Consider the following 15,118-nt stretch of genomic DNA (forward strand, 5'->3'; position numbering starts at 1 on the left):
TGGAAAGGGGCTTGAGCAAAACTTGGAGGGTAATGGCAACAATCTGTACCTTGCAAGGGATCCAGGTTACGCACCTGTATGCACTGGCTTAATACCTGTGAGTTTCCCTGTATGCAAACTGTATATTAAAAAAAGCTGAAGATAAATAGATTAATGACATGCCCCACCTGAAATATTTAGGAGGACTAGGCGGACATCTGCAATGTACTTCCAAATGCATCGAAAATTCAGATGGATTAATGGACAGATAAACATGGACAGGTGCAGAGACATGTGACGAAGAAGTATGTTAATGGTAGAATCCAGATACTAAGTACAGTGGTGTTCACTTGGGGCTGTCTAATGTTGTTGTATGCTTGAGAACTATTGTAATAAAATAGGACAAGAATCAATTCTAAAGAACAAAAATACATATACAATATAATGAGGATTTTCCAGGATTTAGTAACTACATATTCCATTAACTCTTGAAAAGATGCGAGCTATCGTTTTTCCTATGACTATCCTTTTCCCATCAGAGAACATATTGTTCAGATTCAAATCCTGTAAATTATGCCACAGATGCACAGCTGTGCCTGTCACTTCACAGGGTTTGTTCAACTACAAACTTGAATTAGACACACAAGGCTGAGCCTGGGCTCTCTTATCCGCTGATGATAGAGGAGAAAACCGACCCTCACAGAATCCTAAGTCCCTGCCACCGAATTAACTCGCGACGCAGGAGCTGGTGCAGAGGGAAAAACTGTCTATCATTTCATTCCCAAAGATGTAATCCCAGCGCTCCCCAAGGTCTGAGCTACAGAGTCATAAAACTGAAAAAGGCCAACTTACTGACTGGTGATTCATCTTGTTATCTTCATTTAGGCGCACACGGGGAGCCTTTGCCCTCTCGGGGTAATTTGGCATTCTCAGATTCCATGCCAGGCTGGACTCCTGACCCTGTTCCTATCAGTTAATTCCAAACGCTGGTTAGAACTTATGGCTCTGAAGTTGGAACCTTCCCCTGTGTGTGTGTGTGGGGGGGGGGGGGCCTGCTACAACTACACGGCTTTGAAATTTCCAAAATCTAGACATCTACAAATTGCGTGGCTTTGCCTGCAGTCAGGCAACCTGAGATCTGATCAGAAGGATGATGCTTTCATTTAAAAAGCCCTGTTGTGACAGCTCCCAGGTTAGCTGTAATGACCCTCTACCCCTGCTCTCTCTCTTTCTCTCTCTCGCTCTCTCTCGTAGAGGCTTATGGGTCAGTTACACAAAGCTCAGTCTCAAAGAAAATTGGCTTCGTCTCTTGGAATCAAGAAGAGTTTATGAGATGTTTCACAAGGGGCTGCAAGAGTTTGTCTTTCTACCAAACAACAAAGAAGCAGTCATCGTCAGGCTGGGGTGGGGGTAGGGGAGGGAAGAACTTAAGGGCTGGATTACAGATACTATTCTAAGCTGGGAAACCTATCTAGATGCCCGGACATACTCTTGTCATGGGATACAAGGTTCCCCTGCTTTTCAAAAGTTTGCATTATACCACTTAGCTCTTGCAAAAGACCTAGGTTAGTACCTGTTTTTGCTAACTGGAAGAAATCCAAAGAGTATTTTGGCTTTCATGAAAAAAAAAAAAAACAAAGCAAAGCTGAAGCTCAGCTGTGATTTTGCAGTGAGCCATCACAAAGGTAGCGCACATCCCAAGCCATGAGAATGGCACCGGCACACTCCTTCCTGGGGAACGACACTCAGCAGCTCAACACTGAGCTGGCCGAACCACAGCTTTGAACTGTGTCTGTAAGCACCTGTGCTTGATCTCGATTGATTCTGTGCATCCACATGTCCTAAGGTATCAGAAAAGCCTACGAAAGGGGTGCCTGGGTGGCGCAGTCGGTTGAGCATCCGACTTCAGCCAGGTCACGATCTCGCGGTCCGTGAGTTCGAGCCCCGCGTCAGGCTCTGGGCGGATGGCTCAGAGCCTGGAGCCTGTTTCCGATTCTGTGTCTCCCTCTCTCTCTGCCCCTCCCCCGTTCATGCTCTGTCTCTCTCTGTCCCAAAAATAAATAAACGTTGAAAAAAAAAATTAAAAAAAAAAAAAAAAAAAGAAAAGCCTACGAGAGCTTCTTTATGGGGTCTGGAAATGCGCAAATATTTATTTCCATATAAATTAACGGTCATTGGCTCTCTGCTTTATGCCATTTTGTTCCCAGGAGGCACCTTAGCTGTGCCTCACTGTGGGTACTGATGTCTCAGTATGAGTATGTCTTTTTCCCTAACTGTAATCTCAGAATGATTTAGGTATAAATTAGGGTTGCCAGACTTACTAAATCATAACACAAGGTACTCCGCTAAATTTGCATTTTAGGGAGACAACCATTTCTCTTAGCGTAAGTGTAGCCCATGCGATATTTGAGTCATGCTCCTATTAAAATGTGTTATTTTATCTGACAGCCCTAGGTATAAATATAAACTTGACAAGAGTTAGCGAAAAGCTTTTAAAATACATTAAAAGATGCCTTCAAAAGTCTCAGCTTCAGGGGCATCTGGGTGGCTCAGTCCATCAAGCATCCAACTCCTGGTTTTGGCTCAAGTCATGATCTCACAGTTGGTGAGTTCGAGCCCCAAGTTGGGCTCTGGGCTGCCTGCACGGAGCCTGCTCGGGATTCTCTCTCTCTCCTTCTCTCTCTGCCCCTCCCCCTGCTCATGCTCGCTCTCTCTCTCTCTCTCTCAAAATAAAAAGTCTCAGCTTTATTGTTGCCAGCATATGTATATAGACTAAACCTGGACTCCAGTTTTGCTAGATGGTAAGCTTCCTGAGGGCAATGACTACATCTGCTTTTTTTATCTCTGATGGCTGGCCCAGCACCTCCTACACAAGAAAAATTTGAAACAATCCACAGGGAGACTGAACAGATGGGCGAAATCTGATTTCTCGCTCATGCTACATCATTCCTAGAAGACTTCAGTTTTCCCTGTGTTAAGGAATGACCGCATTTTTTCCCAATCCTTCAAGAAATCTAGGACTTTGTCGTTTTTCTCTCTGTGCATAGATGGGTTGAAAAGGGGCTTCCCGGGGCGCTTGGGTGACTCAGTCAGTTAAGTGTCCGACTCTTGATTTGGGCTCAGGTCATGATCTCACGGTTCATGAGTTTGAGTCCCGCACAGGGCTCCCTGCTGACAGCGTGGAGCCTGCTTGGGATTCTCTCTCTCCCCCCCTCTCTCTCTGCCCCTTCCCTGCTGGCGCTCTCTCCCTCTCTCTCAAAATAAATAAATAAAATTAAAAAAAAATGTTTAAAACAAAAAACGAAAAGGGGTTACCCACTGGTTCAAAGGGTAAGTCTGAAAAGCATGTCTGTACCTTAAGACCCATTACTGAAACATTCCATCTACAGGAAAAGCCGCCCTTGAGCTTGGGCCGAGCAAATATGTCCTAAGGACACAGTCTTGTTACTCATCTGCTTGCTCTGCTGGTCTTTTACACTTTTTTTGGTTTTTTTTTTTTTTGGAATGGCAGCCTGGGGCCAACAACTAATTTGTGCAAATGGTTGCTTAGCTTTGCCACTGGATTAAAAAAGTATCTACATGTCCATCAACAATTTTCATTAATGCTGTCCACCCTTAATTCCATTTTGTTTTGTTCCATTTTGAACAAAATTCCATTCCATTTTGATTTTATTTTGGGCCCCTTGTATCTCCGACCTCTACCCACATCCCCACCCCTGCCCTCCTAAGATATTTCTCATTTCTGCGGCCAGGCTTTTAAAAATGTGGTTCTCTTGTTGTCATCTCAGAAGGTATCCCGTTTTCCAAAAATCAGAGAAAGTATTTAATTCTTAAAAGAACTCGTACTAAGCCTGATGTCTTGCTATGCGATACTCCCTTCTTCTGAACTTCATGAGCATCAGTAGTTAAGCACCATTCTCATCATCACACTCTTGGATCAGTGAGAGACGTCGACTACGACCACAAAGAAGCAACGTTATTTGCTCCTGGTTTAGTAGGTGTGTTGCTGAATAGGTAACCCCAAGACTAACCAGGTTACTCTCAAGTCTAATTGCACATTCAGCCCTTTCAGGTAAAATGGTGTCTTGGAGGGCAGCTAAAAATGCTAAAGGAATATTCTAAGTATTGTGGAGAAATGGAGGAGAAAGTTTGGAAAGACACTGGAAAGAGATCATAAAAAGGGCACGTGTGGTGGGCACTGTGGACCGGCAGTAAAATCACAAGTGATGCTGGTTCAAGACGGCGATTAATGGATTGGAATGAACATTAGAAAAGAGCTCATCTGCGCCGTGATTTTATCAGCGAAATAAGCCCAATGAGGAGTGCATGCTAATAGCAACTGTGAGCTCGTCATAAAAGCTGAGACCAGGATCCAAATATCCCAATGCCTCTTTCAACTGATAACACAGCGTCTCTCCAACTGGTTGCTCCCATGTCTGCCGCAGAGTGAGACAGTACCACGTCTGGCAAATGGTTTAAGTTCTGGCAAAATAAGAGAAACTTACAAAAACATGGTTTTTGATTCAGATAGGTAACAAAGAGGCAAGTAACACGTTAAGGCCAGTCAGTAGCTGGGAAGAGAAGATTAAGAGTCTACTTTAGCAAGGGGGACTGGGGAAGGTCCCTCAAAGGAGGTGACCTTTGCTTTGGTATGTCAAAGATGAGAAGATATCCATCACACAAAGACCAAAGGAAGTACGTCCCAGGCAAAGGGAAAAAGTAAGAGTTTAGAGTTTTGAGAGGTAGGCCGACGTCGCCAACTGTGATAAGTAAAAAGGAGGCATTTCAAAAACTAGGTCAGGGAGGTAGGAAGAGACCAGATCATGATAGCCTTTGAAGACCATTAAGAAAAAACTGGATTTTATTCCAAAGCCAACGGAAAGTCATTGAAATATTTGATCTACGTGTATCCTAAGAAACATACTTCTGGTGGAGAATGACTGTGGAGAACAGTAAGAATGAAAATCCAATTGCCGTGGTCCAGGTCAAAGATGATGGTGGAATTAACCAGACTGGTGGTGGTACATGAGAGGAAAGTCCACAGGTTTGCAGACTGCTCCATTTTTGGCTTGAGCAACTGGATAAATCATGGCGCCATTTATTAGGAAAGAAAGAGTTGAGGGCAATGGTGACACACAGGAATTAAAAGTATCATATGTGTCATACTAAGTTTTGGATACTTCCTAGACATCCAGTTGGAGATGTCAGGTAAATGAGAGAAGGAGATATAAATTTGAAGCAAGGACACCAGCATAAAGGTGAGCCCTGGGCTCTCCAAAATACACAGGTGAGCTGGAGCGGGTGTCATCGATGACAAAGACAGAAGGTGCACGAGAGGCAAGAAAAAACTGAGAGAATATGGTCTCAAACCACTGAGAGCCATTTTTCCAGAGAAGCAAATAAATGACTGACCACTGTGTCAAGTGAAAGGTAGAGTCAGATGAGATCAGAGATGGGCCCACAGGATTCGAAATAGCAAAGCATTGTTGATATCAACAAAAGCTGTTGCACTATGGATAGTTTTTTTAAAAATCGTATGGTATGGAAGGCAACTAATCAGAGTCATTTTTTATGTGTTTGTGTATCCTTCCCAAACTACCCTGTGTGTGTGGAACTATATACATATACACATAGGTCCTTTCTTTGTGTTTGAACATTAAACATAAACGGGAACACATGTTCTCTTTCTTTTTACACTGCTTTTTTAACTTTATGTATTATTCCGAAGAACTTTCCTCATCAGTATGTCTAGATTTGTAACACCATTTTATTAGCTACTCACTGCTTTGTTGCAAGGGTTTAACCTATGCTTTTGATCTTTTCCTACGTGTACAATTCATTATACCATGGTATACTGTATACTTCTCAAAGTACCAGCATGAACAATGGTGAGTCTTCACATGGAGGGGAGATCTGGACATAGGAGTTAAGAGATCACCCTACAGAGATCAAAGCTAAAACCAAAACTCAAAGATTCTTTCCGTTGCATCATATTGCCTCCTTTTATGTTCCAAGAATTGATTTCTGTTTGGTAGAAACACAAAATTCACAAGCACTTCTTAACAAATCAGGCCTTTTCAAGGGTGATGTTCTAATTAGATTCCTTATTTACTCTTGCATTCATTAAAATAAATACAGGGATCAGTATGATTGCTTTTCAAAGCCAGACAATTAAAATGGCTTTGGGTTTCCTTGTCGTTGGCTGGCTTTTGTTTGTTGTTTGCTGTTTTCACTTACCCCTTAGGTTTGCTTACTTATTTCATCCCGACTTGCCCTGGGGCCCCAAAAATTCCCTTCTTAAGACCTGTTATAGACTAAACGTTTGTGTCCTCCCCCCCCCCCCAAATTCATACACTGAAGCCTCTGACATCCAATGGGATGCTATTAGGAAATGGGGCCTTTGGGAGATGATTAGGTCACAAGGGTGGAGCCCACATAAATGCCATTAGGGTCCTTATAAAGGAGACCCCAGAGATCTCCCTTGCCCCCTTTTGCCATGTGAGGGCCCAATAGGAGGACAGCTGTCTATGAACTAAAAAGTGAGCTCTCACCAGACACTGAATCTACTAACATGTTGACATTGGACTTCCCAGCCTCCAGGACTATAAGAAATAAATTTCTATTGTTTATAAGACACCCAGACTATGGTGTGCTGTTATATAGTGACCCAAATGGGGACAAGACCTATCTAGAAATTTACAATGTTGTCATCACCCAACATTTTCTAGATCAAGCACCTACTTTTTTAGAATCTGATACCTTAGAAATACTACCCAAACTAAGAAAATAATAAAGATTTTTACATTTTGTATCCTTCCTTCAAGTGGCTGAAGTGACATGCGAAATCCGTATCGACCCTACCTTTCCCCATCAAATTTCTCTTTCTATTTTCACATGGCCATCACTTTTTTGGCCATTTGTTCTTTTCTTTGACTTGTCCTGTTTCCTTCAACCTTCATTTCCCGTTAAGGCTCTTCCCCCAGTGCAGTGACAGGTGTCAGTGGAAAAGTGGGCACAAGTGAAGTTGGCATGCGTGCTCCGTCCTGTCCTCGGCAGCCTTTGCTTCAGAACTTAAGCGACCTGAGCCTCTTCTCTGTGCCCGAAAGACACTCGTATTTCAATTTGGAGACTGAGACACAGAGAAAAATCACCTTTGAGCCGCTCAGCGGAGCACGACCAACCAGCACAAAGGCTGGCGTTCAGGTGAGGGTAAGACCCCAGCAAAGTTGCGGAAAGCATTGAAACCCGTCTTTCGTGCCTTCCTCCCTTTCTCCCGACACAGCCCCCTCAAGGGGTCACACACTGGGATGCCTCTCGGCTGCGTTTTCTTCGGTCCGCACAAATATTTTTAAGCTTTCCAATTATTTGCCAACATGTGAAATCGGGAAACGTTACTCCCGGGTTCTGTGGAACGGCTCCCTTACACACAGCAGGGGTTCTCTGGTTGCCCAATTATCTTATATCTGGCCCATCTCACTCATTCTTCTGATCTGCACTCCCAGTGTAGGTATGTGAGTTTATAACCTTTCAAAATGAAGGACTGCCAAGGGCTCTCTAATAAAGACTTGGCAACCTTTCCAAAGTAGCTGAGAATTTTATTTTTGTTTTTTTAAATTCACTCCTGCCTATGAGGGATCTGGGTCGCGACCCAAACCTTCCCACCAAATAACCCAGCAGCGTACAATCTGACTCTCTGGTCTCTGACCATCCAGACATCTGGTAGACCTGGCAACAAGACCGTAAAGAAGGGGCGGTGGAGAACACAGCCGAATCTATACATGCCTCCTTCCGTCCTCCCCATACTCCCAGCCATCCTGCCACCATAAATGTGCCAAAGGTTGGAAACTCGCGGCCGAAAGGCTTTTGCCAAGCGTATATGTGTTCTAGAGGGGTTTTTCAAAGACACGGAAACACTACCCAAAACGAGACAGGACTTGACTATAATGGCTGCACTTTGCAGCTGGAAAGGTGGCAAAGAAGGCAGTCTGGAAGAAGAGAGCCCCCAGTATGCCCCTTGACTGCCACGTCCACGTCCTCCCTACACATCATCGGATGCAAGCCCATGCTGCTTCCAGAAGCACTCATTCTCGGAACACTCGGTAACTGTCGCTCACCGATGACACGCTGAGAGGCATATGCGTGACCGTCACAGTGATGACAGCTGCTAAGAACACAAGGCCTCGGGTGCCTGCCCGAGAGAACACGGCCACTGTCATCCCACCTCAACGCACCCAGGATCATCGCACACGGCTGGATGGGCACCAGCCCAGGAATGTTCAATTAGAAACCGGCACTTCACGAAAGAAAGTCAAACCATTAAGCTATTATCACGTCTAAAGGCAAAGAGCAGAAAATTAACCTGCCAAAGAAAAACAGTTCACAGGAGCGGCTGGAATGAGGGCAGGTGGGGCGAGAGGAAATGGAGCGAGGCCTGAACAGGAAGCACCTGAACTCAGGTGAAGCCAATTCCGCAGCCGCGTCAGGCCAAGTGCAGTCTTATTAGGAAAAAGGCGGAGCTGCGGTTCATGGCTGGGAGTCCGGGAAGATTGAGTTCAGACGCTTCTGAGCATGTATCTCTCCCCAAACAAGGTTTCTTCACTTCCAAGGCTCTGCTAGTGATCGGATGCATGCGAACAGTTTAGAACTAGTCTGTCTCAGAGCTACGAAAAAGAGGTAACTAATGTGCTAGTTGTCTGCCTGGACCAATCAGAGATCAATCAGAAGCGGAGGCAAAATATTCCAAAGCGACAAGGTGAATCCATGGGGAAACGGGGCTTGACTGATACGACATGGATTTGTACAGCCCTTCAGGAACACTTCAGGACACTTACCCCGTCACATGATCACACGTCTTTCTGTCTTGAGGCAAAAAGAGGAAAAACGCTAGTCATCTGAAAATCAAATCCTGGGCACAGGAGGTACCGACTTGGGTCAGGAAGGAACCTGAACTTACCTGTCTTCTTTCCCAGGTCTGATTTCCTTCTGATCTTGCTAACCACATCCAAGCACCTCATTTCTCTCCTCCTTCCTTTCTCTCTACCCCTTTATTGTCGTTGTACGATGCTTGAACACTCAGCCTGAAAATTCTCTTCGGAGGAAATGGCTTATGTATAAATGTAATGAATGGGCAATAGCTTTGTGAGCTAAAGGCTTGCACTTAATTCTGGCCCACATTTACAGAGGGACAATTACTGCTTCCAGAGAATAAGTAAGGGGCTTCAGATATTTAAAGAGCTGTTATGTAGAAGTCTGGAAGGCAAAAGTATGGGTAGAAGTTACAAGCAAGCAGATTATAACTCAACAAGTTAAATCTCTTCCATTATAGAAATGTTTCCTTTATCCAATACTGAACTCTGTCACTGGGCCTACTTAACAGGTCTGAAAAACTCCCTCTTAGGACGACACTGGAAGGTATGCCAGCATTGTAGGAAAGAGAGAAGTCTAAATCTAAAGGTCCTACGATTCTGCAGTAAATAATATTATACGAATAGGTTTTTTTTATAATGAGATACACAGTCGTACACATCCACGTGATCGGGCAGTTTGACAAACTTGAACTTTAGGAAGAAACCAGACAGGAGAGGTGCCTATCCCTTACCCCATAGCAGAAGGTGACCTTAGGGATCCCTGGGTGGCTCAGTCAGTTAAGTATCTGACTTCGGCTCAGGTCATGATCTCAGGGTTTGTGAGTTCAAGCCCTGCGTCGGGCTCTGTGCTGACAGCTCAGGGCCTGGATGCTTCGGATTCTGTGTCTCCCTCTCTCTCTGCCCCTCCCCCAACCCGCCCTCTCAAAAAAAAAAAAAATATTAAAAAAAATTCTTTTTTTAAAGAAGGTGATTCTATCCTAGATCTGGATAAAAACTGACCTGTAAACAGACTTGAACTCAGTAAAAGATAAGAGGTTGAAAGGCCAGAACTTTCAAGATAAAATCTAATGGGCAAAATAACCTGTGCTTGCCTATTACACATGGATAACACACGGAGACCTGGCTTAATGGCAGCTTGTTCTTTTTTGAAAAATTATTTTATTTTATTTTATTTTTTATGTTTAAACTCCTACCGTAATAGGAAATTTAGGATTCTGGTTTTTCTGTTCTGGGTAAGAAGGAGGAGAATGAAAAAAAAAAAAAAAAATCCTGCCTCCGCCCCTGCCCGTGTCTGCATGGGCAACACAAAAGCTATGAAGAACTTCCATTCTGAAGCTCTCTACAGACGACAGCCTCCCTGACCAAATGCCAGAGGGCTGGCAAAGATTTCTAAACAGATTAATAAGAGGCTTCGGAGAATGTTAACTCAAAACCGTCGTTCCTGAAATTTAGCTGAGGTCTTTTGGAGAAAAAAGCTGGCCAGTCAAAAAGAAAGACACGGATAAGAGTGTCGTAAGAGTCAGCGATCCAACTGCTGTAATAATGTACCAACACTCTCTGCAAGACTGTCATTACCGTACTAGGGATGCTGTCTTAGAAGTCTGTGAATCGCTGTCATTTAAAAAGCTTATCATAACATAATGTTAACACATGGAAACCAGGCTATTCTTGTTCCCTGGGCTCATGCACCCCAACTGACCACAGCGTTTTCTTAGCACCAGGAAGATCCTTCTTATAGTGTCACCATTTTTGCATTTCCTTCTTTAGAGCCCTCTAAATAAAAACAAAAGCAGAGGGGGGGGGGGGGAAACCGTGCAATTTACTACAGGAAGCAAAAGCCAGGATGTGTTTACTGTGTGTATTTCCTGCAACTCACTGGTTCAGTTTCTCTCTCTGAAGATAACGGCAATCAGAAATGACGCATTGCCAATGTTTCCCAAGCCATTGACATGGCCCCATCACCCGAATCACACATGTGCCTCCACTCTAGCACCCAAACCGTCCACCATACACACACCCAACGGCAAAGAAAAGAAGACCTTCCTAAGAAAGGAAGTCCCGTGGACACTAGGTTTATACTCCCAATGAGATCGGCTGTGAGTTGGCCACATAAAGTTAGCCAGCACACGGTGACACGGTCTCAAAGGATCTCCGCACAAAACACTTATTCATCAGAAAGGGGAAATGAGTCATTTTAAAGTAGAGAAGACTGGGGGCTCAGGAGGGTAAGCATCCAACTTCAGCTCAGGTCATGATCTCATGGTTCATGGGTTCAAGCCCTACGTCCGGCTCTGTGCTGACAGCTCAGGGCCTGGAGCCTACGTCAGATGTTGTGTGTGTCTCTCTCTCTGCCCCTCCCCCTACCTCTCTCTCTCAAAAATAAATAAACATTAAAAAAAAAGAAGCTACCCCAAAGCTCAGAAGCTTAAAACAATGATAAAAAAAATAAAGTAAAATAAAATAAAATAAAATATAAAATAAAATAAAATAAAGTAAAATAAAATAAAAATAAAGTAGAGAAAACAGGCAGACACTACACGTGTCACCACCAAGTCACCAAAGTCAAAGTCATGAGTAATGAAACCAATCAACATCATGCACATCCCGATGTGATGCTCTGAGAAGAGCCCGGCACTTTTCCGGTGCTCTTGCTAAACCTGAACTAATCATGACATCAGATGTTCCACAAAATAACCAGCCCGTAATTTGCAAAAAAAGCGCTAGCAGTTGAAGGAGGAAGAAAAAATAAAGTCTGACACGGTATACAAAGAGGGCGTGGGAAAAACACAACCACACGTATTCTTGGCTCAGAACAGAGACAACTGGCAAAGCTTGTACGAAATCGCTAGATTGGATAATAACATTAAATGACTGCTAATGTCCGGAGTTTGGCCAGAACGTGAACCGTTTGTACTTCCGGTTATAGTAGCCGAACGTCTTTGGTTTTCGTCAATACACAGTGAAGTGTGTAGAGCGAAAGGTGCCTCGTGTGTGTAATCTGTTCCCAAATTTTCAGAAAAACACTTCTATACGCAGCTACGGACACACACCTACACGTGTGGGCGGGGGGGGGGGGCGGTGCGGGATGTGGGTGTGGACAGAAAAGAGAGAGAGAATACGATCAAATGGTAAAATGTAAAACGTAAACAACATTTGGGGGATGTGGGCAGCTGAGATAGGGATTCTGCACAACGTTTTTGCAACTGCTCTAAGTAAAAAGTTTTTCAGCATTACAAAATAGTAATAATGAGGGGCCTCTGGGTGGCCCAGTTGGTTAAGCATCCCACTCGTGATTTCAGCTCAGGTCATGATCTCACGGTTCATGGGACTGAGCCCTGCGTCGGTCGGGCTCCGTGCTGTCAGCACGGAGCCTGCTTGGGATTCTCTCTCCCTCTCTCTCTCTCTCTGCCCCTCCCCTGCTCATGCTCGCTCTGTCTCAAAATAAATAAACTTTAAAACAATAATAATAATAATAATGACCCATGTTGGCCTGAGCTCTTCAAGGAGGGAGCTGGAACAGGAGAAATAACGTAGCACACGTCCCTCACACCTGTTCCCCCATCCCCCACACTGAGCAGCACCGTAATGTGCTGAGTTTCCCTGAAGGCGACTGTGGAGGCCTGTGGTGAGTTCTCTTAGGGCACAGCTCCATCTCCAAATCCCCAGAGCCTGACCCAGGGCCTGCCATATACTAGAGGCTCAAGAAATGGCCAATGAATGAATGAATGCGCTGTAAGAAATATCTGCAAGAAACTGTAGACAGCCCCCAATTTGAGGTACCCCACAGGTCCAGTTGGTAGGATTGCGGCCTCTCGTATAAACAGCTGGGTGGGAACGAGGGCAGGAGGCGTCAGAATAAAGAATTAGGTATGGTTCTCCCAAAGGGTGTTCTTTTTATTGAGGAGGAAGGGGAATTGAGCACGTCCCCAAGAGCTGGCCTGAAATGGCCCTACCCCTTTGGTCTCAGTGAAGAAGGGCATACATTCCGGGTGTGATGTGGGCCAGCATCCAAGGTCTCTATCGGATCCCGCGTAAGCTATCCGATGCACTGAGATAAGAGGAAAGGAAGACCAAGATTTCCCAAGATAACACTAGAGTCTGAAACAACTCCACATTCAGTAAATCCTTCATTATGAACACAATGCCTCATTACATTCTGTTCTTACCTCCCAACCCAACTCGTATTTGGTTTCTCAAATTCACACTGACTACACACATGAGCTACGAAACTGGAATCATTTTCATTACTGAAGTTCAAGAAAGCTTCAAGAAAGTTGGTTAACAGATGAAAAACGTGACTCTGCTTCAAAAATTTAGCTAATTCAAGAACGTCCCGACAGACTGCTTTTCCAGAGACGTTCAATTCTGAGTAGAGATGAAGGGGGGGGGGGGGGGGGCAAAAAAATTTACAATCCTCAGGCCACCGGACTGCAAGTCTTAGGAGCTGTTCCTATAACCCAAAACTGGGTTACAGAAAATTGGGACCTACAAGAAATGTGCTTCCTCGAATCACCGAGATGCAATTTCATGATCACGGACGCCGGGTGATACTATTCCAGAAACAAATTAAACAAGGCGAACCATGGCACCTGGCAGAGGGCAGGACTTCCAGTGGCAAACACGATTTGCATATTCATTCAAATAAGGACTTCTTGCTCTAATAAGGGATACAATTTTCGCAGAATCACTAGGCAAGACCTGCTACTGCTCACGTGTAGGGACTTGTTCGCCAATTTATTTGAAAATGAGCTCATGTGGCAAAACATAATGGGGGAAGGAAACCTTCCTAATCAATACAAAGTCACCAGTGAGCCCACAGAGGACCCAGGGCAGGCTGGTACAGCTGCTCTCTCCTCTGCTTTTCGCCTGCCACGTCTGGGGGGCCAAGTAGCTCCCTCTCAGAGTCAAGGCCTTTCTGTAACTTAATAAGGATGGGTATGTAACGCACCCTGAGTTTCAGCGGCCAGTGACTACTTTGTTCCTAACATCCTTCAGCTTCCTACCTCCCAGTGCAGAACCATCCCACCTCTCTAGAATGGAGTGGGAAAACGTGGACGTATCACACCTCCTTCTACGTACTTGCAAGGGGTATGTTGTCTGTATAACCCAAAAGGGCATAGGCTAAAGACAACGCACAAGAAAGACACCTGACGTGCCCTCCCTCAAGGGCAGGAGCCGGCTTCTATCCCTTCCATGTTCAGTGTCCTTCCTGTCCCAGACACGGGGTGGCCAATGGCACGGCTCTATCCATGCCAGCTGAAATTGTGAGGATCCATGGCGACCTGAGGCCTGACCTACGGATTCTGTTAGAGACCCCGCTATGGAGTCCGGATAGGACCCCAGATCTATGTGCGACCTGTTACGATGGTGTGGAATTTTTATTCTTTCAATACTTCTGAATCGATCAGTATCTCCTCCCACCACACTCCTCCCTCCTCCGGGACGACCCATCCTTATGATCCCCCTCGGCTGTTGTACCAGTGTTTTACGGCAACGGCATATTCCGGGGCAAATCAAGCCATCGTCTATGTTTGTCTGAAGAGGAAGCCAAGACAGCGGACCAAAGGACAGTAGGGCAGCTCTTGAAATTTGAACCTTCACGCTGGTCATCAGTTCCCAGTGTGATATTACCAATGAAAAATGCAGAAGCTTTGCCTCTTGGTCCCCACCCAACTGGTTCTTCTTACCTTTGGTTCCATTGAAATGAAACTGTGGGTTCCTCTGCTCGAGAGAACTGACCTTTTAATCGTCCTGCTATGATAGAAATGGTAGTAGTCCTTCAGGGCTCCGATCTGCAAAGACACGAGGGGAAGAACAAAAAGGAGTTAATGGAGTTCAAGGGAGTCTGCTGTTTTCCTGTTTTTCATTACAACAAGAACACAAAACAAAAAAGAAAAAAGGCCCATAAATTATGCAGTTGTCTGCTATGCTTAAATGTTACTTGAACCTTGGTGATCACTTTTCAAAAGAAGGACATGTGATATGAAATGGAGTGTCCTTGAGGCAGGGACTGCGGAACTAAAGATTATAATGGGGGCAGCTTAGCCTCTCTGTATCTCCCTTTTAATGTTTAATTTATATGCAGCATTTTAAGTAATTCTATATCCATTTATATCCAAATGTGGGAAAGAGAAAAAAAAAATCAAATAGCTATCTGGTTATAAAAACACATTGCGTTCTGTTTGCTGCGAGAAATGTACAATGAGGGACCTTGTTAGATTATTTATATCATCAATTTGAAACAAGTCCTGAGCAGTTGGTCATTCACAGAG

General features: G+C 44.6%; 1 protein-coding gene across 9 annotated transcripts in view; it reads right to left on the bottom strand.

Moving 5' to 3' along the window:
• Positions 1–15,118, bottom strand: part of PCSK5 (proprotein convertase subtilisin/kexin type 5) — a 452,241-nt gene that overhangs the window by 396,487 nt on the left and 40,636 nt on the right. For 8 of the 9 annotated variants that reach the window (XM_027041020.2, XM_027041019.2, XM_053205259.1 and 5 more), the window contains exon 2: positions 14,534–14,638. In XM_027041020.2, coding sequence (XP_026896821.1) covers positions 14,534–14,638 — 105 coding nt within the window. Of the gene's footprint in view, positions 1–14,533; positions 14,639–15,118 lie in introns of those variants that run through there. The other variant, XM_053205261.1, reaches the window with a different exon arrangement.

This window comes from Acinonyx jubatus, chromosome D4 (genome assembly GCF_027475565.1).
Source record: "Acinonyx jubatus isolate Ajub_Pintada_27869175 chromosome D4, VMU_Ajub_asm_v1.0, whole genome shotgun sequence".
NCBI lineage: Eukaryota > Metazoa > Chordata > Mammalia > Carnivora > Felidae > Acinonyx > Acinonyx jubatus.